This window comes from Haplochromis burtoni, unplaced genomic scaffold (assembly GCF_018398535.1).
Source record: "Haplochromis burtoni strain Fernald_Lab_line unplaced genomic scaffold, NCSU_Asbu1 Contig_553, whole genome shotgun sequence".
NCBI lineage: Eukaryota > Metazoa > Chordata > Actinopteri > Cichliformes > Cichlidae > Haplochromis > Haplochromis burtoni.
Window position 1 is genome coordinate 258,726 of NW_024582914.1, and position 24,373 is coordinate 283,098.

The 24,373-nt window shown below is 38.8% G+C and overlaps 1 protein-coding gene across 7 annotated transcripts in view; it reads right to left on the reverse strand.

Annotated features, from left to right (window-relative positions):
- Positions 1 to 4,603: 4,603 nt before the first annotated feature.
- The window catches only part of plekhm3 (pleckstrin homology domain containing, family M, member 3), a 52,445-nt gene continuing 32,675 nt past the window's right edge, over positions 4,604 to 24,373 (reverse strand). For all 7 annotated transcript variants that reach the window (XM_042214349.1, XM_005947824.2, XM_042214350.1 and 4 more), the window contains 3 exons: positions 23,527 to 23,590; positions 13,466 to 13,623; positions 4,604 to 11,667 (listed from right to left, as the gene is read on the reverse strand). In XM_042214349.1, the coding sequence (XP_042070283.1) occupies positions 11,505 to 11,667; positions 13,466 to 13,623; positions 23,527 to 23,590 (385 nt within the window). In that variant the 3' untranslated portion in view covers positions 4,604 to 11,504. The remainder of the gene's footprint in view (positions 11,668 to 13,465; positions 13,624 to 23,526; positions 23,591 to 24,373) is intronic.

Sequence of the window (24,373 nt, forward strand, 5' to 3'; positions counted from 1 at the left end):
TGTGTGTGTGTGTGTGTGTGTGTGTGTGTGTGTGTGTGTGTTCAGCATATCAGCTGAGACGAGTCTTTCTGATTTGCCCCTCCTCGGCTCACACTGATAGATTAAAGCAAACAATGAGGAGTTCATATGTAAAGCTGGGAAGGCATCAATCTGTCATGTATACCAAAGCACACACACAGACACACAAACATATGCATGTGATTACTTGTGCCAGTTGTGTTTGCCTAAGATTTAAGGGAGAACACAGGGAGACGTGACCTGCATCACTAGATGTTCAGGTAACCACAACACACGCACATCTGTACTTGTTTCACCCGTGAGGACCCTCAGTGACATAATGAATAATATATTACAGTGTCTTGCCTTAAGACAGTTTTAAGGAGGATTTATCTGTGATTGAGGTGTGCTTCCCACAGCCTGCTGAAGAATTTCTGTCCACAAGACAAAATTAATGTCTATTTAAGTGACTGCAATGAGGATCTCTAAGGTTGCTGTTCGATGCCATGGATCCAAAGCAGTACTTCATATGTTGCTTAGCTTGGCTTTGTATTCCTTAACCACAGTTTTCAAAGTAACCAGTGTTTTCCAAAAACATATCTGTATGATGAACAGCTAAAGTGAGGGAAACGATTCTTTGATCATCTGCTTAAAGTTTGCTCCCTTATAAAGAAATTCTCTAACAATCCTCTAATAATAAGTATTTGATTGGCTATGTGCACATGTGGCACACAGATTACAATCAGTCAGTCAGTTGCACATACTCCAGATCAAAATTCTTTTGTGTATAAAACACACCTGTCCACAGAGCCAACTTCTTCCACTGAAGAATCTCTCCACCACCATTGGCAAGATCAGAGAGCTGTCAAAGGATGTCGGGGACAAGATCGTAGACCTGTACAAGGCTGGCATGAGCTACGAGACCATCAGCAAGAAGCTTGATGAGAAAGTGACAACTGTCAGTGGGATTATCGGAAATGGAAGAAATGTAAAATGACCATCAATGCAAGATCTTGGCCCATGGGGTGAGGATGATCATGAGAAAGGTGGTGGTACCACAGTCACCAAGAACACCACCGGTAACACTCTCATTAATGGCACCATCAACTACTAAGTCATGTTTTGCTTGGGAATCAAGCAAACATGTAAATCAATTTATATTTTTTATGTAATGAGTTCTTTATGGATGTTTGGTTGATGTTCTCCATTAAAACGAAACAAGCATAAAAACAGGGGGTTCATTTCTTTCTAAGTGTACAAACTTCAGCAGGGGATCAAATGATGATTTTCCCAACTGTATGATCTATACTTGGTGCAGGGACCGAGCCTCAGGTCCCAGGAAATGTGTAATGACACTGGGTGGGTTAGTGGATGCGAGGTGTGTTCAAGGAAGTATAAAAGGTGTTAAAGCCTTTACACATGTTCTCACTTTCTTCGTCTTCTTTTGTTTAGCAACAACTGGATCAGCTGATCATCGCTTGATGTCAACTTTTTTTCTCAATGTGATTTTTCTGAAAACTATCGTTTTTTGTTGCATAAATGCAATGCTTTTGATCTACACACACACACACACACACACACACACACACACACACACACATATTATATTATATATATATATATATATATATATATATATATATATATATATATATATATATTTATATATATATATATATATATATGTATGATATAGATATATGACAAGTTTCCATCAGAGAAATATGGAATTTCGTGACATTTTTTTGCAACACAGTTGGCGTGTAAAGGCCTTTAAGCTAAAAACCTATGATAGCTAATCTGTTTTGGTTTTTTTTGCTAATTCTTGTCTACAAATGTCACTTGCCAAGGACTGTAGCCATTGTGCATTTATTGATTAATTGTCTGTCTGCCTGTCCATGAATATAACCAACAATCAGTCCAATGTTTTTGTATGAACAGCAACAAGAACAAAATAACACAATCACCAGATTCATGGCGAGCCAGCAAGCAAACTGCTGTTATGTCTCTGTTACACAAGACGCAGATGCATTTTTGACATAATCTTTAATATGTCGACCGTTAATTTGGTTTATATTTGGTTTATTATCTTTAAAGAAAGACAGTCTATTGTTCTGTAAAATCTGCAAGGAGCTTGCACTTCATACCTCATATACACAATTTTTAAGCTATTTTATCCAACTCGTTGTTTCCCCAAATCTTTAGAATTAGTTGGAAATTGCAAAGCTAGTGAATAATCCACATAACAGACCTTATAGAATAAGTTGCAATCAGCTGGAATTGTCTTTCAAAACCAATTCCCCAACAGTTTGGCAGCTGATGAAACCTCTTCTACCTGGCTTGTCACTGGTTTGTTGAAGGCTTCTGTGAATCTCTGTTTAGAAGGTTGTTTTGTGCTTAATTGCGTTCAATAAAAAAACAACAACAAAAAAACATCTCATTAAGGATTTAAGTAGAAAACAGTGGATCTACCCTTTAACCTTGGTAAAAGCACACTGACAATCAGCAGGGCTGCTGAAAGCGTCGATGTGGCCAAACGAGCGTCTGAACAACCAGGTCACTGGGAACACTGGGGCCCTGCCAGCTTTTGTGTAGCGGCTCGATAAATGTCGAGGGGGGGTACTGTGTATGTGTGCGTGTCAAAGCCATGCACTCTCCACTCATGTTGGGAGAGCAGAGGCCCGGTCCTTCCTCCTCTGTGACCGTTGTCCACATTCCCCCTCCTCCTCCTCTCTTTTTCTTTCCTCGTCCTCTTTTCCTCCTTAAACTGTCTTTTGTTTTCATTTTCGTTGGCATTTCTGCTCCGTCGTTGTTCAGTCCACTAAATGAGTCTTGACTGGCTCGCAGGCCACTGGAGAAGCACAAAGGACTTCGTTCTACTCGCTACAGTTGATCCATTGTGGGCGTCCTACAATGCACTAATTGGCGATGACAATTAAGCACGGTCGACACTCAGCTTCAATTTGCCCACTGCTCGACATACATCAGAGGCAAATGAGTCAGCCTCTGAGCTCCCAGCTCTCTCACACAATATCCATGTTCACTCTAGCAGGTTTACATGCACCTTTATTCACATGGATCTTGTTTTCTCTCAGCTCAGCTTGAGGCTGAGCTCATAATCTGATCATCGGCTGCAAACTGACACGTTATCGTTTTTCACCTCAGCAAACTGTGAATTCATTTGGAAATTGTTCACGTCACACGGCGCTTTTCGGCACATGGAGATGATCCATGTGTCACAATCTGTGAATCTTGTGCTCTCATTAAACTATTGCTCTGTAAAAGGAGTTTTATCTCCTGAGACTTTGGACGAAATACTCGAATGTGGTACTAAACTCAACTGCCAATGCAGTGCGCAGTGTAAGAATACAGGCATCTAACATCTGGTTTAAGTTAAAGTTCAACAAATTAAATAATCCCAGTTTTAGTTTGCATTGTTTTCTACCTTATATGGAGTACAATAAGTCAGCTCAGTGAATCCTCCCTTAGTTATGCTGCAATAGACATAGGCTGCCGGGGATTCCCATGATGCATTGAGTTTTTCCTTTCCAGTCACCTTTCTCACTCACTATGTGTTAATAGACCTCTCTGCATTGAATCATATCTGTTATTAACCTCTGTCTCTCTTCCACAGCATGTCTTTATCCTGTCTTCCTTCTCTCACCCCAACCGGTCGCAGCAGATGGCCCCGCCCCTCCCTGAGCCTGGTTCTGCCGGAGGTTTCTTCCTGTTAAAAGGGAGTTTTTCCTTCCCACTGTCGCCAAAGTGTTGCTCATAGGGGGTCATATGATTGTTGGGTTTTTCTCTGTATCTATGAAGCGCCTTGAGGCGACATTTGTTGTGATTTGGCGCTATATAAATAAAATTGAATTGAATTGAATTTCCAGTTTAAATGTTCTGCCCCACAAGATCTCTTTTCCACAAAGTACTGGTTTCCAATCTCTATCCCATCATGTTCCCCCCCCCCCTACACACCCCACACAAAAACAGATTATTGCAGGTTCGCAAAAGCTTTCAGTATCATGGCACCAGAAAAAAATCCTGGCCCAAATTTGGAATCACTCGTCGACAGGGTCTACTGCATGAAATTTGCAATTTCACTGGGAAAAATGTGCAATTATTTCATGATTTTCATTCCGGTAGAAGTTATCCTAACATCTCCTGTGTAACAGAACGTAGTCAAGGACTACGTTGGTGCAAAAGACATAGGATAGTCACAAGGTTAATTTGAAGGGTCGTGAGATGGTTATGATATAGAAGTTATGCTATAGACATTCACAGGTCACTTCATCAGTTAGACCCTACTAGTACCAGTTTTACTTTCAAAGCAGTCTTAATTCTTTGTTGCATAAATTCAAGAAAATGCTGGGAAGGTTCCTCTGAGAATTTTTGTCCACGTTGACATGATGATATCACACAGTTGCTGCAGATCTATGATGTAAATCTCCTGTTCGACCACAGTGAAGTCACTGTCATTCTCAAACTGTGACATAGTCATGTCATGTATTTACTCCAAAGTTCATTTTCACTGAAGATATACTAATGCACAGCTTCATTATCCATGGATGTATCTTAACACATTCTGAGAACAACCATATCTTTGTAAAAATTACTGTTAGCAGTTATCTTCAAGTATGACCCTTGAAGCCACACATTGATATTAAAGCCATATTAATGTCTACTGGAGGCAGGTGATGACAGGCATGACTTATGAACACATGATTTCAATCTTGCTGCATAAATACTTAAGGCATATTTACATTTCACGTAAATTACATATTAGCAAATGTGTTCAGCATGTTTGCACACTGTATATTTATTCAGATGACTAGTAGGATACCTCTCCTTGTTTTAACAAAAAGTGTTTGCCCTCGAATTGTTTCAAGTTCCACTTTTTGTCAGTTTCCAATATTAACATCTTCTCAGACTTGTCTTTCTCCTTTCTAAAGAAAAAAAAATCAGATTGATGTCAGTAAATCAAAACTTTGCCTTCTTGCAATGAGATGACTGATTAATAAATTATCAAGTAAAAAATCAAGTCTAATGCTACATATACACATATCTTTCACTTGAATCAGTTGCAGTACGCATGCATCTGACAGGGCAGATACATGACAGCATCACACAGCTGCTGCAGATTTGTCAGCTGCACATTCATGATGCGAATCACCTGTTCCAGAAGGTTCTCTTATTGGATTGAAATCTGGAGAGTGTGGAGGCCATTTGAGTGCAGTGAACTCATTGTCGTGTTCAAGAATCCAGTTTATATGATCTGAGCTTTCTGATGTGGCATGTTATCATATGAGGGTACAATGTGGTCATAAAGAGATGGACATGAGCAACATCATGCAGGCTGTGACATTTAAATTGTTCTCAGTTGATAATGAGGTGGCCAAAGTGCCTCAAGAAAATATCCCCTACACCAACGGTGTCAGCAGCATCAGTCTGAAATGTTGATACAAAGCAGGATTGATCCACGCGATCATGCTGTTTATGCTAAATTCTGTCTCTACCGTCTGAATGCTTCAACAGAAATCAAGACTTGTCAGACAACAGTTTTTTCCAGTGTTCTGATTTCCGGAGTTATTTTTGTCTTCCTATCAGCAGCAGGGCTGTTACCCCTCTGACCTCAGGTATCCACAAGGCATTTTTCACCCAGAGAACTGCTGATCACTGATTATTTCCTCTTTTTTGAATCACTCTCTGTAACTCTAGTTCTCTGAAGAACCCCAAAGTTCCCCACAATTTTTACTTTTTGTATCATGACTATATTTTAATGCAAAATTAAACTACACATCTGTAGCAAGAGTATTTCTACTACATGGTAATACCAATAAGTTCAATTTAAGCTTAGAGTACTTCTTCCACCCTCAGCCCAGACTCATAATTATCCAGGTTTACAATTAGAAAATACACCTCTTATTCTTGGATGCATCTTAGTACATTCTTACATTTTTACACTGTACTGTACACAAAATATTAGCAATCCTTAATGCAGTGAAACCTAAACAATTTCTCAACATGCACTCAAAACACTTTCACTGTTGAGAAGTTTGTCTTTATTGGCATCAGTGGCTAGCAGACAAATCTGAACAAAATCCAACAGCAGGAAGGGCTGATTAAATAAGACAGAAAAAAAAAGTTCAACTCCCTGTATTTGCATCAGAATTTGGATGTGAAAACAAGGATAAACAAGGACAATAAAAAAACTTAAAAGTGCAAAAGATTTTCAGTCCAGCTACTGTGCTTAAATACTGTACAATATATTATTCTCTAAGACCATACTGCAATGATCACCATGTGCCTGAAACATAAGCAACATTTCAAGTCAAGTACCAAAAAAACAAAACAAAACAAAACTTCCTTAAAATTTCAACTTAGGCTTGAGCTGGAGGTTACTAGGATAACACTGCAGTCATGTAAAGAAATAAAAAAGCAGCTGGAACAAAAGACATAAGAGATTTGCAGATGTTGCAATATTGCAGTATTATTTAAAAATCAAATAAACATAAACCTGCACTTCCAGGTTGCAGTGAAACAACAGCATAAAATTAGCAAGTAATTTAATACATTTCTCAAAGTACACAATCAAGTAACTTTAGCTACATAGTGACAAATTGTTGGGCCCAGCAGGTATTTGTCCTATATGGGTTTTCTTTCCATACATTAGGTTTCTGCTCTTTAAAAATGCATCATTAGACTGGAGCAACAGAACTAAATGTCCCTTTTACCTTTTAAAAAATAGTTATGGTTGTCCTTTCTATTATAGATCAGTAAGAATATGGTAAAAGTGAGGTAACAAGTTGGAAATGAGGAGATAAAAAAATTATAATTTATTAATTATATTATAATTATAACACATAATTATCTTGTATCAACAACTATAAAGAGCTGAGTAATATTACACTGACATTTATGCAGATGGGTAATAACAGGCCATATGCCTATGGAGCAAAACCAAAAGCTAATCATAGTAATATGTTGATAAAAAAAATAATAACCTGCTAGCAACAAAACAGGAATATCTGTATTCAAATTTTTATACACTGACTTCCAGAAACTGGTAGTAACCTCATAATAAGGTAATGTTGGTTGAGGTTTTATATTTTAGAATACTATTATCATATTACAATACTAGAATTAATTCTGCGTTATGTCAGAAACAACAAACAGAAAAACATCTGGGTCTTAATTGATATTAATGTCACTTTTATCATTTTGTTTGGGGCAGATGAGGACAGGCATGACTTCTTCTAATGTTACTGTTTATGCAAACATGTCTTTTAAGACCTCGTCTGCATTTGCGTCAATTTGCATGTTGGCTTATGTCTTCAGGATGTTTACACACCTTTTGCTGTGTTTTATATATTTATTCAGATGACTTCACTTGTACAAATAGAGAAGCGTGCATCACCCCAAGGCTATACTTGTGCTCTGAGCTATTTAAGATGACAATAACTGATGTTTAGCATGCATAATGTTTACTATGTTTGCAATCTTAGTTCATAGCGTGCATAGTATAGAAATGTTTGATAATTAGGTCTAAACAAGTAACTACACAAATGCATATTCCACCCATATTTCACCCAGATTCACAGATATAGGCTAATGATAGCATTACAGTACCGGTAACATCATACATATCAGCGTTGATACAAGATAATTACTTTGTAATTAAGTGGTAATAATTGGATTGTGCCATTATTAGCTTTTGTTTCTTACTGCCCCACTATTACTACATTGTTACCAACGGTAATATACTACGGTACTACGGTAATTAGTATCCAGTTTTTACAGGTAATTGTTTGAATTCAACTTTTACTAATATATTTATTGTCTTTGAAACAATTGTAGCCAATTCACTTAGTAAGTCGGCCAAAAGTAAATGCATGTCTCTTGCTTCACACAGGTTCTAATTTTTCAACCCACTTTACCCACACACAGCTCAGTCGATTATACTTGTATGAAATTGTGGCTGACACAGACACACAAATACTGGTTAGTTAGATGTAGCCTCATTTCTTCAGTCATTTTCTTCTTTGCGTCCTTTTTCTACTGTTGCACTTTTGCTTGTGAAATTAATATTTTGGGGATAACATTTTTTTTGTATATTGTGCAAAAATCACAATATTGAGTCTGTACTTTGTGTGTATAATTTTGTCTAAGCTGCCTGTTTCCACACACAGAAAACCTGTAACGCCTTTCACTTCTATAATTTATGCATCATTGGTGCTTTGTGTGCTTATTCAGTTGATGGTTTATGGAATTTAAAAGAAAAAAAGGCTTTCAATCTTTTGCCTTTTGCAGTGTGAAATGTTTTAGTGGCATGAAATCAGATTTTGTGGGTGATGTGTAGACTTGTAAAAATAGCTATAGTCTGAAAACAAACAAACAAACAAACTCTACAATTTGGCAATCTGTAACAGGAAAATAATCCCTAAATCGACATATTTTGATCCTCTGAGTTGAAGCTGTTTGTAGGGGCCAGGATGAGGTTTGATTATGTTCGTTATGCAACTGGAAACAGATGAGCTAACTTTGTGTGGTGGGCTGGATTTGGACTTGTTTACACGTGATTTATTCCCCCTGCAAAACTCTGATCTGTGTGATAAACAGTTAAATGATCTTTGACCTCTGCTGGGCTCCAAAGTACAAAAACAGCATGAGTTCACATTCAAAAAGTGTAATAATAATAATAAAAAACTTCATTAAACAAAACAAAAACAAAAGTTTTTTATGCAGCAGGCACGATCAATCGACAACTTAAACACCGTTTTTAATATCACCCGACATGACTTCAGTTATGACCATTAAAACAAACAAAAATAAATAAGTAAAATAAATAAAAATGATTTAATTTCAGCTCAAACACCTATTTAGTTTCAACGCGCAGCATCCTGAGTGCTTCACAAACACGTAGAACTGTCACTGATCTCACAAAAACACATATTCCTGAATCAAGCCAGAGCTGAAGTTTGTCACATTTCAACATTGATGTAATTTTATGGCTCAAACAAGCTGATGAAGAGGAGGTTAAGAAAGGACAGATGGGAAAAAGTCTGCACTGAGATTTCAGCTTGTTAGGAAGAAAAACAAAAGACAAAAAACAAAACATATTACACATTTTGGCATATTGAACTTTAAAGCTGCAGTCCTTGAGTCTTAAGATGTTGCGAAATCCAATATTTTCTGGTTTGCAATATATTTGAAACCTGATTTTATAGCAGTGCCTAAAAACAAAGAGAGTGCAGCTTTCATCGATCACTACAGGCAGACTTTACTATCTTTTACTGATTGGAGCAGTTTCATATTTTATGTAGAAAAAATAAAAGCTCACTGTATCCAACATTTCACTCTACACCAAACCAGAAAAAAATAGCAGGATTTAATTATTTACTCTTAAACCAGCAAAGAAGACAGAAAATTAATTTGATTAATTTCCTTTCATTATTATATTCTTAAAACTTGATGTAAACACAGCTCGTTCAGCACTGTAAAGAACATGTTCCCAGACCTTTACACATCAGAGCTGTGGATTATAAAGGCCATCTAGGTTGCATAGAGATACTAAAACGCTAAAGCTGCTATCATGCTTGATAGATTCTGCATGAATAAAGCACAACAGGAAGTAGAATGACACAGGAGGGGGAAAAGGCAACAATAAACAATTAAGTTACAGTTTATATTATTGCCCCTTTTGTTATTTTACAGTCAGAGTGATGGAGGGAAGAAAACGTGCCCAAACACACTGACAGAGTCTGCACTAAAGAAACAGCGATCAAGTGAGTGAGTGAAAATCCACACGTTAAATAACTTATAAGTAGAAGAGAGGGGAAGAATTTTTATACTTTCATACACATTATTTTTTTTGTTTCTTCAGAACAGCAGCAGCTGTGGTCAGTTTGGATTTAGTCAGACTGTAAATGTCACTGCAGACACGTTGCCACAGTTTAAAAAAAAACAAACTAAAACACTGCTCATTAAAACAGCCCTGCAGCAGAATCCACTCTGCTGGGTTTATCCACGTGCTCCAAATGCTGTCAGAGTTATCGCACACTACAGTAAAAATATTATAAATAATACAAATATTAGCTGACTTAGTAAATTAATACTGTCATTACGAGACAAGCTGAGAACATTTGAGTCCCGCTGAAAAAATAATCTGTCACTTACAGTAACTCTGTTCAGGGACTTTGAGCATCTCGACAACAATTTGTGGCACTATTGTGAAATCTGGTCTTATGATTTTTATGAGCCACTCTGCGTCAGCGCACCTGTGCTTTCAGAGAAGATGTGATTTTAGTAATATTATAGGAAATCTGCTCTTATGTGGGTAAAGCAGCTGATTGTGCTGCAGGACTGTTTTGAGAAGTTTTCCTCCTGGCACTCTTTTCATGTAAAAACAGCTTATTTGAATCACGCCTTCCTGTCCTGCACTCGTCATTAAAACACACTTTTTAAATCCTATTACAAAGGACACCGTTTGTATACTTCATTCACTCTAGCATGTTCTGAAAGTGATCTCAGGTTCAGTCTTGATTGCAGACTGAGGACTGTGGAGTTTTAGACCAAATAGCTTCTGTTAAAATGTTTTTTTTTCCCTTATCAGTGGTCAATAAGAACATGGAAAAAAAATACAGCTTATAAAATGTGTTTCAGTTTTGACTACCATTATAAAATTAATAAACTGATACCTTACCCTTTAATATTTGACTGCTGACATAAATACATGTCTCTTTCTCTCTGAAAGGAAAAATGGTGAAAAGAGGGTTTGAAGTTTTGAGAGCTCTATCACTTTAACATGAGTTGACGCATTTCCATTACACACAGATCCGTTTTCAGTTATTCTCTATTTTAGTCTGTAAACAAAGACAAAAACATTGCATGGTCTCGGAGGAGGGGGATTTCAAAATTTGCTTATTTCACCCAAAAGAGAGCAGCAAATTTAATGTTTTTTTACACATCCATTGCCGAGATTGTATACTAGTTTTCTGCCTGTTGACTACTCATTTTATTGTTAAACTTAAGCTGGACTTTGAGAGCAGGTGGCTACAATCCACAACATTGTTTTTAAGCTTGAATTCCTCCAGTTGATCAGCTTCGATTATGCAGATCTAACTCCTGCAGTTGGAAAAATGTAAAAGGTAGGAATGAGGAGTGAGGAGGAGATGGGATAAGGATAATCAGAGGATAATCTGTTTGTGCTGGACTACAAAATGCAAGTAGTTTGATCTGTAGAGCCTGACTCAGCAGTTCTTCAGTTGGTTTTCTTCCTGCTCTTTACAGCAAACCAAAGGGTGCTCGGCTCAGGCGTGTGCGTTGGCAAGTCCACACACAAAAACACAAACCTGACGCTGCAACAAAGTGCTCCAAGTCCACTTCCTGGTCACTGCTCCCACAAGGTCCATCCTGCAGACACACACAAATCAGAGAAACAGGCCCTTGTTGTCCAGGGTGATGGCTGGGCGGCGGTGCCCTGTTTGTTATGGCTCCTGCGGGTATTTGTCTCAGGTGTCTTGGTAGGGCACGGGGAAACAGCCTGGGCTGTCGTCATCAGGTGACCAGAAGGACGATGGCCTCTTGTGGTGGAGTTCCCGGCGAACGCAGCGAGGACACGGCTGTGCTTTCTGTCGACACTCGGCGTGGAAAACGGCGCCGCAGCTGTCACACCTACAAACACAAAGACACACGTCGGTCAAGTTTCACCAGCTGTACAAGGACACTATCAGAGAGTCAGATTCAGACTCCATACCAACTGCCATGCATGAGGCGTCATTTGGCCCTGCAGGACTGAGTGGCGAATTATGTGAGGAAGGAGTGGATGGTGACTGTGTGGTGAGATTATGAGATTAGGTCTTTATGGTGCATACATGTGGCATGACCTTATGCTTTGGCAGTTCAGGGTAAGGCTAAGTAAACATATTTGAGAATGTATCATTTCTATCTACTAAAGCATTGCATGAATCTGACTTCTAAATATATTTATTGTACTCAGATTACTGGTGCAATCCAATTTCATTCCCTTTCTTAAATAAGCCACCTGAGCTGCTCCTCCTACCTTGAAACCAGCTTTCTTCTGATTTGCTAACCCTTGAAAACAGAAGGTTTGAACTGCAGGTGGGTGTGGCTTTTGTGCTCAATGACATCATGCAGAGCTAGGAGTTGAATTTTTTTTTTAATTGAGTGTTTAAGGTAGTCTGAATTTGAAACTTTAACCAAGTTTACTAAGTGTCCAAAACTATAACAGAATTTTTGTAATTAAAAATAATCTTTTTAAAATTAAGCAAATCAGCTGCAAGTGTTTGTTATACCAGTGAAAGTGGCATCAGGGCTCCCACCTAAATTTTGGTTAGAAAGGAAACAACCAAACTTCCAACGAAGTCTAACACTTTTACTACTAGTGATTAATAAGTGATACTGAGAAGCGCATATAGATTTGATAATGGGTCTTAAGTTACCTGCTGATTACACTGAGTGAGTCAAGAAATACGAGTGTCTGGTTAACCAAAGTGTCCAGGCCAACAAGCTCTTTCCTGTTTCCTTTGGCATTTTAGATGATTTCCCAATGACTTTAAGCTCCAAATAAATCGATAACTATAAACTGATAAAATGTAGTTTCCAAACTGTTAAGTGAAATGCATATTGCAATATTCCATAATATGATTCACTGTTAAAACCACAAAGACTACATTGTAATCTGATAGCAATAGATTGGAACTGTCCATGAAGTAGGATGGGCAATTAATGCCCAGTTATTGCTCATTTCCTGCATCTTCTGAGTATGTGTAACTAAGTCAACAGCTCAGTAAATCTTTACAGCTCTGTTCCAGTAAGGACAGCAGATATGACTGTTATCAGTTAACACTTCTCAAGTCATAAAACACAGCTCAACAAGTAGGGTGTGTGTACGTCCAGAGCTCACAGTCTTTCAAGTATTGGTCCTGATCAGCTCTTATCTCTGTGATATCTGTCATTCTGAATTTCAGTGATGGGGACGAGGTTCTGGACACTGTCGACATCTCACACACACAGACACACACACACACACACACACACAGACACACACACAGACACACACACACACACACACACACACACACACACACACACACACACACAACACACACACACACACACACACACACACACACACACACACACACACACCTCTCATGCCAACCAGTGTTAGTAACAAACAGCAGACTCAGTCTTGGTGCTCAAAAACTCACGTACACGTTAGCACCTCATTTCCAGATAGCAAAGTGTCAGCTCACCCGGCTTTCTCCCATGCAAACTGTTTTTAATCAATTTCTGGATTCAAAACAATTACTGAGTCAATAAAGTCTCCTGACTCCACTGAGTCAACTTTAAATACATTTATCTGGAAACTATCAGTTATGTGCACTGATCTTCCAAATGTAAAACCAGTCATGTTTAACTTGTAGAAAGGTTATCGAAGGATGTGTACCTCCGGGTGGCGTTCTCCTGGAAGGGATAGATGACCTGCCCGTTTTGGCAGAGTTCACAGATGAAGCCTTTCTCTCGACACAAGCTGCAGCTGAAAACATGTGAGCTGGCAAACTTGATCACCTTGGACAGGAAAGGAGCGAGTTTTCCATCAATCACCTAGAGAATGATAAGAAAGCATGGACGGGTGTGAGGGATAAAAAAGATGAGCAGCAGGAGACATAAGAAATACATGAAATGAAACAATAAGTGTGACAGTTGCTATGTTTCTTCTTCTGATTTCTTTCATTATCTTTTTTAAGCCCACTAACTCATCCTTTGTCTGTTTTTATCTTTTCCTTTTTAAGTTTTTTCTTACAAGTTGAAAATCTTTGGGTGGCCAATAAAGTATTAGTCACACGCACAGAGGTAAAAAACTAAATTAAAAGTACTAAAGCATGCATCATAGCTCAACATATACATTTAATGTTTAAACAAAATTCCTAATGAATGTGTTTGATAACATTTAACTTAATATAACTAATTCAGAAAGCAATTTTATAATAAGCAGCTTAAACTATAATATTTTGACAATCAAGTCAAGTCAGCTTTATTTGTATAGCACATTTAAGAGACATCAAGTGTCAGCCAAAGTGCTGAACAGAGGGACAATGTAATCAAATAAAACAGGGGTGTCAAACTCAAATACACAGTGGGCCAAAGTTCAAAACTGGAACAAAGTCGCGGGCTAACATTAATATTTATTGAAAAATATTTATTCCTCCAGATATAAGAATGAATCTTTTCTTATGGACTCAAACACGTTTTGCTGAAAAACTGAATATGGAACAAGCAAAGCTTAATACTAAACAATATATATATTAGCTGTATAATACCAGTAGGCCAGCTATAATAATAATTTGGTATGGCTTCGCGAGCCAAATGTGATTAGGCTGTGGGCCAAATTTGGCCCGCGGGCCAGAGTTTGACACCTATGAAATAAAACATGACATTGAAGGCTTTATTATTATTATTATTATTATTATTATTATTATTATTATTATAGCAGTTTTATTAAGTCAGTCTACCAACAGAGAAGCATCATCCTCCTTACTGGAATGTTTGAAGGTTGCCAATATATGTGTCTTTACATGTCTGACTGACAAAGACATTTCATATCCTTGCTATGCAGATGACAAACAGCTGTACTTCTCTGCTAATGTGCCAGGAGCTAGCACTGTAGCTCATGCAGATTTGGTTGCTGAAAGGCAGGGGCATTTCTATGATCTAACCTTTAGGGGGCTCATGCCCCCATCATAATATCATGCGTACAGATGAATAATCACAGATTTCAGTATAATACACCAGTTTTATACTAGTGAACTCTTTAGTTATTAAACCAGAGGCAAAGGATCAGCTATGTTGACCAGACACTGTTTCAGTCTCCTAATCACATGCAGTAGAGACAATAGTAGAGCAGGGCGATATGACCAAAAATATTTATCACGATATACATTTGAAAATTTGCGATAACGATGTAACTGACGATATAATCATTAGACAAAACACTTTACAACTCCTCAACTTTATTAGTGCAAAAAACCAAAACATCAATGTATTTTCACTTAAACAAGCAGCTGTTTTTTATGTGCATTAAAGTTATATAAAAATTTAACAGTGCAAATTCCTCGCTGACAGTTTAACCAAAAGGCATTTCCAGTGGAAATTGGCCGACATATCCTCAGCATAACCATGTATAATATCCACAAAACTTAAAAAGAGGTTATACACACACAAGATGTTGAAGCACAGTACGTATCACTCTGTGAGGCTCCTGCCTACGATAGCCGTAATGCTCCGACAATCCATCAAGCGGTGTGGGTTCGTAGCTTAGCAAAGTCGTACTAAAACATTTGACAGATTCTCGAGTGCCGTGTGCATAAAATTGTTTCGAGGTCAGTAAACACAACCAGAGTTCATACATAAGGCACACGGGATTATAAGGGGCTCTTTTAATTCTTATCCCTACTTTTATTTTTCCATGTCTATTTAAGTGCTATTTATGACACTATGTTTGCACTGAAGCACCGCAGCAATTTCCTAATGTTGTAAACCTGCTCAACATTTGGCAATAAACCCCTTTCTGATTCTGATTCTGATTCTGTCGACTTTCAGAAAAATCAAAGGATTGATTTTAAGTGTGCCGTATTTTCCAAACAACACGGTAATAACGACGGCCCGCTAGCATGCGCTACCAAAAATAGTGCTTTGTTGTGTATCTGAGGGACGAAAGCTAAACCAGTTCCACACCACTGAAGTTGCAGCATTTTTACAAACCAGTTCTGGTTCATCTGTTTCATTTAACGATCCGCTTTCGCTCTTCTCATTCTGCGTCGCCGCCATGTGCGTATGTACCTAGCAGTACTTTCTTAAAATGGTCCCTTCAAATGTTTCAAGATCATCTTGGGGCAAGGATGTGTTGGCTTCCCCCAAGATTGTTTAGCAAATTCAGCTGAGTTTTAGAAAGTGCAGTTGATCTGGGGCAAAGACATGTATGAAAGTAATATGGGGGAATGGAGGGAAATGACAAATGAGGAAACTAATGCGACGCCACATTCAAGGACCAAAACAAAGTTGAATGCTTGCTGAAAAGGCAGAAAAACAAGACAGGAAACTAAAGGAAGTAAGGCGAACAGTGTATGAGGTGAACAACTTTTGATGGCAACGCTTGGCAAGTTCCTTAAAGAACTGAGGGATGGGGGGCTTAGCAGTGGGGGGCTCGAGTTGTGGAGTCGTGAATAGACGATGAGAGACTGCACAGAAAGGGTGTACAGACTCTTAACAGATATAACAACTCAACATGGCTTCAAGCTTTGCTGTACCTTGTTAACAGTGCAGACAGTGCTATAAGCTTAATAACCCAGGATATGTAAGACAGAGGGAGAAATTTAATCGAAAAAAACAGAGTAGAAAGTAAGAGAAAGAGTAGCAGATTCAATATACAAGAGAGATCTTGAGAGAGGGCGAGAGCCTGTATTCAGATACAAGTGGTTCCACCTGGCAGAGCTCTGGACCTGCCAATTATAACCTCCTTCATGCTGTTTGTTAGACGATGAGGACGAGAGGATGAGAGACGTAGAGAGGAGGAAGAAACCACACTTACACAGAGGAAACCCAGCACACTGAGGTACAGTGATTCCCTCTGCACTGAGTCACAGGACCAAAGCAAAGACTGCTACACTTTCATTAAGTTGAATGGATTTAAAAACCTATAGGGTACCTTTACAAACATAAAGAAAATACAAAATGATTAGCCTTTGGAAGAAAGCGAGCCTGATGCCTTGGACCAATATTTAACTAACAACAGGATTCATTCTAGTAATTTTACCATCTTAAAAAAAGGTCGAGAGGTAACCTCCAGGCCTGAAAAATGCCACCAAAAACTTTACTGGCCACTTCAAGTTATGACCAGTTGAAGAAAACTTCAAAACTTTAGAGCAGAAATAAACATCTTTATGTATGCCTTTTTCTCTTGTTGAATGTTTGACTGTATTAAAGAACAATATATGATTACAAAGCTCTAAAGGGTTTCTGGTATGAAAAACAGTTTTACTTGATCAACATGGTACTTAAAAAAAAAACAAGACAAAACAAAAAACCCACCAAAAATCATGTTGATCAAATAATACACTATTATTTGTGGAGCTTCAGCCTATTTAGACCCTTGTTCATCTCTGCCACACCAGAAGTAGCTGAAGTAGTGCAAGAAGTCTCCATTTTGTTTCCACCAGCTGATAACCACCCAGCTCTACCATCCAAATATGTTCACATCTGGTTTTAAAAAACCCAGAAATGCTAATTGTGAGGCTTGAAAATTGTAGCTTACAAAACCTGTGGGTGAGTTCACTGTGGCTTTGTCCATCGTTTAAATACAGTCCATGGGAAAGAGAACAAAATGTGGGTTATATGCAGGTGCTTGGCTTTTTGAAGCCATCTTAGAAAAACAAGTACGAGACTGGTGATATAATTTTTTGTGACCAGTAGACTCAATGGGGAGAACTTTAGATGTGGAAAAGGGAATGAAAGAATTTAAGCTAAGCAGCACGAGAGGAGTCAAAGAATATTACATCCAAGTAAAAAAAAAAAAAATGTAAACATTAGGAAAATTAATAACTAATTTAAATACACTTTACATTATGACGATATCGACATGATTTTTAAAAAATGTTAAGAGTACCAAAACGGTGGAACCAAAATGCAGCCTAAGTTAATGTTAGGGAGAACGTAACAACAGTCAGAAAATAAAAATGTTTCCAGACGGACAGACGAGCGGACAGGTACCGAGAGTGGCACACAGATTTGTGTGTCCCTCTCCCCCCACACCAAACCTAAGTAGGCCTGCTCAGTCCGGTCCAGCCCAGTCCACATGACAAATGGCTCTCCTGATGGAGGCTGACAAGCTCAGTAATTAAGGCCCACTATAATTGCACTGGGCAGAATCAAACGACTGGCAGCACAGCTCTGGTGACTGGCTGGTTCTCTTGGGGGATGATGGGAAAAGAGGAAGGCACAGAAAGATGGATGGATGTAGAGTGAGAAATAAATATGCAAGAAGAAGAATATAAAAGCAACGTAAAGAAAACAAGGAAATCCATTTCTATTTCTTGCCCATAGTTTCTTCATTTAAAACGTTTCAAATGAATTACAGCAAACTGGTTTCTCAGTGACTTTAATCACATTTAGGTCCCAGCTGTCAAAGCCTTCCCAGAAATATACAGAGACACTTCTATTAGTTATACCGAAAGCCCTGAGACCAGCAAGGTCACTATGGGGTAATCATTTAGACTAGAACTTCCAACTTGGGCAGAACAACAATGAAGCCAAATATTGACGACCGTCCAGATTGTGTGGGTGAACCAGTAGAGCTGTCTTTAATGGTCGCTTAGGGACCGACCAACTTCTGTCTCAATATACAAAAAATATACTGCAGAGCAAAACAAACTGGGAAATTATTGGGATTATTAAAAAGAACATAAAGTACAGTACATTCAGTTATCTTCAAATCAAAATTCTCTAGTTTCCCTTTTCACCTCCTTACAAAAGAAACTAGTTCCTGAGTTTAGTTTCAATAAATAAACCTGGAACCATTCAGTTAAAAGTGCTGTCTAAAAATTGGAATTTGAGCATAATTCATACTTAAGGTAAGTGACATTAATAGCTTGAACTGCCAACTAGAACAATGAGACTGAATGGCAGCTCACAAGCTGCTAGTCCATCCCCCAGCAAGCCAGTCACCATGAACGTCTACACCAGTGAATGTGCAAAGGTCCTCATGATTATAGTTAACAAAAAAAACACGAAGCACTATCAGAATTCATTTCAGCATACAGAGCAATGCTGTAGAAGTATTCACCTATTTAACTCTCATTCCCTCCAAAAAACCCTCCCAGAAAACACACACACTTTTCACCTCCTCTCCCTCCATCCCTCCTCTTAAACTCCTCCCCCTCCAGTTGAACCTCTTTCTCTGCTCCATGCAGAGTCTTTGTGCTCCAAAACCTCCTAATCCCCTAAAACTGCTGTTAAACAGCCGTTCGCCTGCCCTCCTCTCTCACTCGCCCTCTCCCACACACACACACACACACACACACACACACACACACACACACACACACACACACACACACACACACACACACACAGACTACCGCAGCTCCATTGAGACACTAGAAAGCCAGCTGGGATTACATGGCTGGAAAGACCAGGGTGAGATCTGTTTGGATAACACCCTCTCTCCTCTCTCTGTGTCACACACACAGAAAACCTGACGTATGTTGGATGTCAGTGTATGGATGGTAGAGTCTGTCTTCTCAGGAGATTCCCCTAAAATCCCCAGACTTCCAAGTAATCTTCTGGCTGAGCAGATGTAAGAAACGTGTTTCTCTGATGCTTTTATTTCTTTTTAGTTTAAAAATCCAACCTTAATGGCACAATAGAATACTTTACTCTTTAGTGACATAATTCTATTTATTTTCTACTAAGGCACACAGCGATAGTAGAAAAAAGATGATTTAGCCTCTTAAAGGATTAAAAATTAACCAAGCTACTTGATTTGCTCGTAGGAAACACACCTTGGCTTGCTGCGGGGACAAAGCCTCGAGCCCTTGACGTCATGAGAGGCACTAGACTGATCTTACTGCCTTTGACAGCTTCGAAGACAAAAACAAGATCTGTGATCCCTCACAATCATCTGCTGTCTTGAAAGCAACTTTGGTGCATCAAGGCGACAATAAGACGGAATGAGTCTGCAACCAGTTTGTGACTGAATGTCTCAAGTTGCCGAGTACACTCAATCTGTTTGTGATTCATATGAATTACTTAGATTAAGAATCCAGCTACAAATTCATAGAACTGAAACAGAAATTCAGAAATTCCTCCAGCAATAGTCAGGTAGTTGGTGCGGGACAGCATTGGATTGATAGTTGTGATCATGTGGCAGCTACCAATTCTAGTTGCAAGGAGGTTGCTGTCCTAATTTTACTCTGGTGTGGCTCTAGAGTGCCACTCACACCGAGACAGACACCCCCTTACTTGACATGACTGACAGTAACCATGGACTATACGAAAAAAATAAATACAAAGACTTCCCCAATGTTGATGTGCAGGCCAGCATTAGCTACAGGCTATATTTCTGCTACACAACACACAGACGTCTAATGAAGTAACAAACATCATGGCAATCAATCATGGCTTAAAAACCAACAGTTTTACATACTGCATCTTCAAACGTATGCACACCATAAGTGATGATTGTTAAAGGGAAATCGCAACAGAGACAAGAATATAGATCAGGGGTAGGCAACTCCAGGCCTCAAGGTGTCCAGCAGGTTTTAAATATCATCCTGGGTCAACACACCTGAATCAAATGATTAGTTCATTACCAGGCCTCTGGAGATCTTAGAGACATGTCGAAGAGGTCATTTAGCCTTTTAAATGAGCTGTGTTGGATCAAGGAAACATCTAAAACCTGCAGGACACTGGCCCTTGAGGCCTGGAGTTGCCTACCTCTGGTATAGACAACGATATAAAGACATAACACTTAATATTTTGACACAGATCCATTAAATTTAACGGATACTTAAAAAAAGAATTTCAAAATAAAAATCAACTTTAACCAGATGCGCTGAAACAGGAGTCTTTAAAAATCTACATTTGTAGAAATTGTAATGGATCACAGTTTCTAAATTACTGCTAACCTTTTTTATTAGGAGTGTTTGGGACAACAAAAGCCAGATTTACCATGACAAGGGATTAATACAACTGCAGGTCTCTATGAAATAGGCTTTGATTGACATTTTAATCTCACAAGGAACAGCTACATAGCAGCTGTGTTTTAATTACATACATTTTATCAACCTGCCCCATGCCATTGCCACTCAAAAACCTCCACAGACATCATAAATCGTCACATATAGTCTAAGAAACTGTATAGCGACCAGTATTAGCATTGTGCAATCTCTTAACAAAAATAGCTCTTATTATGTGGATTGCTTGAATATTTGAGGTTAAAGCTCCCCTTACAATTAAAGGCATGAGGAGAAATCTTCCGGAGAACATATAGCACTTCCTCAAGAGGCCTCTGTGTGCCTGGACAAGTGTGAGTGGAGAGGCATGCCTGGTATACAGGGAATGCCAGGGTGTCACTGTGGGAAGCCTGCTGTCTGCGTACACACAAGCATTTTTCTTTCCTAGAAACCATCCTTAAAGCAAGCAGAGGGATGGTGCAGAGCATCCTTAGACAAACACATATGGCTTCTACAAAACCAATGGGTCTCTAATAGGCGATATGGGTGGAGGCTATTTGTTGGGAGGTTTTAAAAAAAAAAAAAAAAAAAAAAAAAGACTGGTGTGTCCCGGGCTTTAGCCAGGGAAGTTGAGCCTTCACTGACCTCTGGGGTGGAACAAAAAAAGCCACGTTGATTAAGAGTGGCATTTTATTCAGGAGGCGAATCAAAAGAAACAAGCTTGTTAATATGGAAAACCAATTAAGAGGCAGAGTGCTCAAGAATCTGTGGGAGGAAGGGTGAGAGAGGGGGAGAGGGAGCAGTGCACTCTCTCCCAAAGACACACATTGTTGAAATTAATTCAAAATCCCCAGTTTAGAGTTTATGACAGAAAATCAGAGTTTAAGCAGGAAAAAGACACACATACACACACACACACACACACACACTCAACACATGTGTGCTGAGCGTGTGTGAGGCCAAGGCGATGTTTAGAAGAATGGAAGGATGTCACGCTTTGTTTTTCTGCCTGTTGATTCTGAATGTGACCAATTAGTGAAGCAGAGAGACACAGAGTGTGGGAGTGGAGGAGGAGGTGGTGGAGATAGAGGCGGAGGCGGAGGGGGGGCTCCAATCTCTTTCACCGTGAGAGTCTGTGGCCAAGCTCTGAGTAAGAGCAGGATGAAAGAAAAAAATGGGGCAGGGTACAACATAATGAACATAATGAAAAACAAAAGAACTTTTCAGTCATTTGTGGTCGCTTTCCTCTGACCCCCCCCCCAACTCAGTCCGGCAACTCGGTGCTAAAAAAAGGCAGCAATAAAGAAAATAATAAGAATCTATGCAAATCTCTTTAAAATCTCCTCACTGATAATTTCAAAAAGACATGACGACTTTTAAACTCATTCACAGATATAAGCGTTTGCAATTTAATGAGAAAATCTGGTGATTCACTAAAATGCCAAAGTCTCTTTGTTACTGCAGAGTAATAACGCAGAGTCATGAGGATAAGATGCCAGACCATTGTTTTCTCAATCTGGATACTTAAAGTCTCCAAATGAGGCTGATGGAGGATATCACCCTTTCTTATCACTGTTATGACACGGACACTCGCCAAAGAAACAAAGGAAAGGTTGTGTTTACTTAAACGCAACACAACCTTTTGGCAAATCGGACGAAAAGAGGAAAAAAACCAATGTGTTAGTCACGTCCCTGTTTGCTGCTCTCAGCTGTGGTTCATCGACTCTTGCTGAGGTCTATTTTTAGTAGTGGATTAATACATATTTGCTGCTCTAGTAAATAGCTCCTGCGTTGGGAATTCAGTGTATGACTTTGGTAATGAATGAAACCCATCTCTGAGCCGAGTCGTATGAGCGGTGAACATGTGCAGACTTGATCGCTAAATGAGCTCCTTTTCACAGCTTCTATCTGCTATGACATTAAAATTTGCAAATGTTTGTGTGCTCTTGATAATAAAGGAACATATCTTCCAATGACTAATGAAACAATGAATGAAGCATAAAAAAAAAGAAAAAAAAATAGTTTTTTCAAACACTGGTCACCATATTATGATTGACACAGACTGAAAATGTCATTTTTAGCATCATAATCTGTTTCTCTAACAGACACTGACAAACCAAATGCTGCTTTACTTGTTTATTTAAGTTTATTCAAGCCTATAATCTATGCTTTATGCCTTATTCTACATTAAACCTTCAATTTGTATTCAAACACGAAAATACATAATTTAAAAACGTGGCAAGCAGCTCAGTTCAGCGCTGACATTTTAGGTGGCCTGTTGATGGACTGTATGCTTTCTTCTACTCAATTTTAAGTCTATTACAAACATTGTGGTTTAGTCAAATATACCACTATTGAACACAATCCAGAGTTTTAACAAAATATTAATGGGTGCTGAAATGATTTTGTAGCTTCCAGCTTCAAAAACACATTCTGAGTTTATCATATATCTGCAGCAGCAGAATCTATCGGCGAGCAGGAGAGCTGCGTGCATTTCCACAGATGGCACATGAGTGGTAGCTTTTTTTGATTATTATTAGAGATACTTGACACAGAAACAGGACTGATCCAAGTCAAAGAGCAATGCTGTCACACAGAGTCACAGTTTAAAAGACACGATGGGCTTACCAAAGCGTGCATGGCTGCTTTCTCACAAGTACATACAGAAGGCGACTTTCAAATGATTAAAGTATCAAAACATGTTTCACCCAGACCCTTAATGCTCGATGGTATATGCATCCTATTCTGTGTGCATGTAGCTCTGGATGTGTGCATGTACCTGCTGCAGGTCAGCCAGGGAGTACAGGTGGATGTGCTGTAGGAGGTATTCCCGGGGGAAAATCCTGTTGAAAGAACAACAACAAAAAACTATTTGTCCGTCACTTTCTATACAAACAGTTTATCAGGTTTAAACAGTCAGTGATGCTGATACTCCAACTCTTCTCTTTTGATCACGAAAAAAAGAGAAAATCTGGATTTAAAAAATGTTTTCTTTGTGATGAATCTCACAAAGATCATCCCACAGCAAGGTAGAGTCTGATGTTGTTTACACCGTGCATGAGAGATTTATGATACTTACATGCTACAATATACAAAACTGAGACGGGGTACCGGCGATTATACTGCTGACCCTTCAAAGTATTTAATATTAGTCATGTAGCATTTTGATGAATTATAAGATGCATGAATAAAACACACAGTATGCTTTGCACTGGAGACACTTAGAATCCTGCAGCATCATAAAAAAGCCACTGCCATGACATTAACCAACTATTGTTTATGTCATGGCAACAATTACTAGCATTACTGCACACAAACTGAATTCAAGTTAAATCTTAAACTGGCTTCTAATAAAACCATGCGAGGGAGTTTTACTGCAATACACTCAGTCATCTAAGTGTATAAATAAGAACAGAATGATCAAGATCTGTGGGCCCATTATGAGCACATTTAATGTTTAACCAGCAGCCATTCAGTCCAGTGATTGCTAAACAAAGTAATAATATTAATCTAGAGGCAAAAGCTTTCTCATTTCCTTCAGTAGTGTTTGACGAAACAGACGGCAGAGGTGTGGTGAGGTGTGTGTGTGTGTGTGTGTGTGTGTGTGTGTGTGTGTGTGTGTGTGT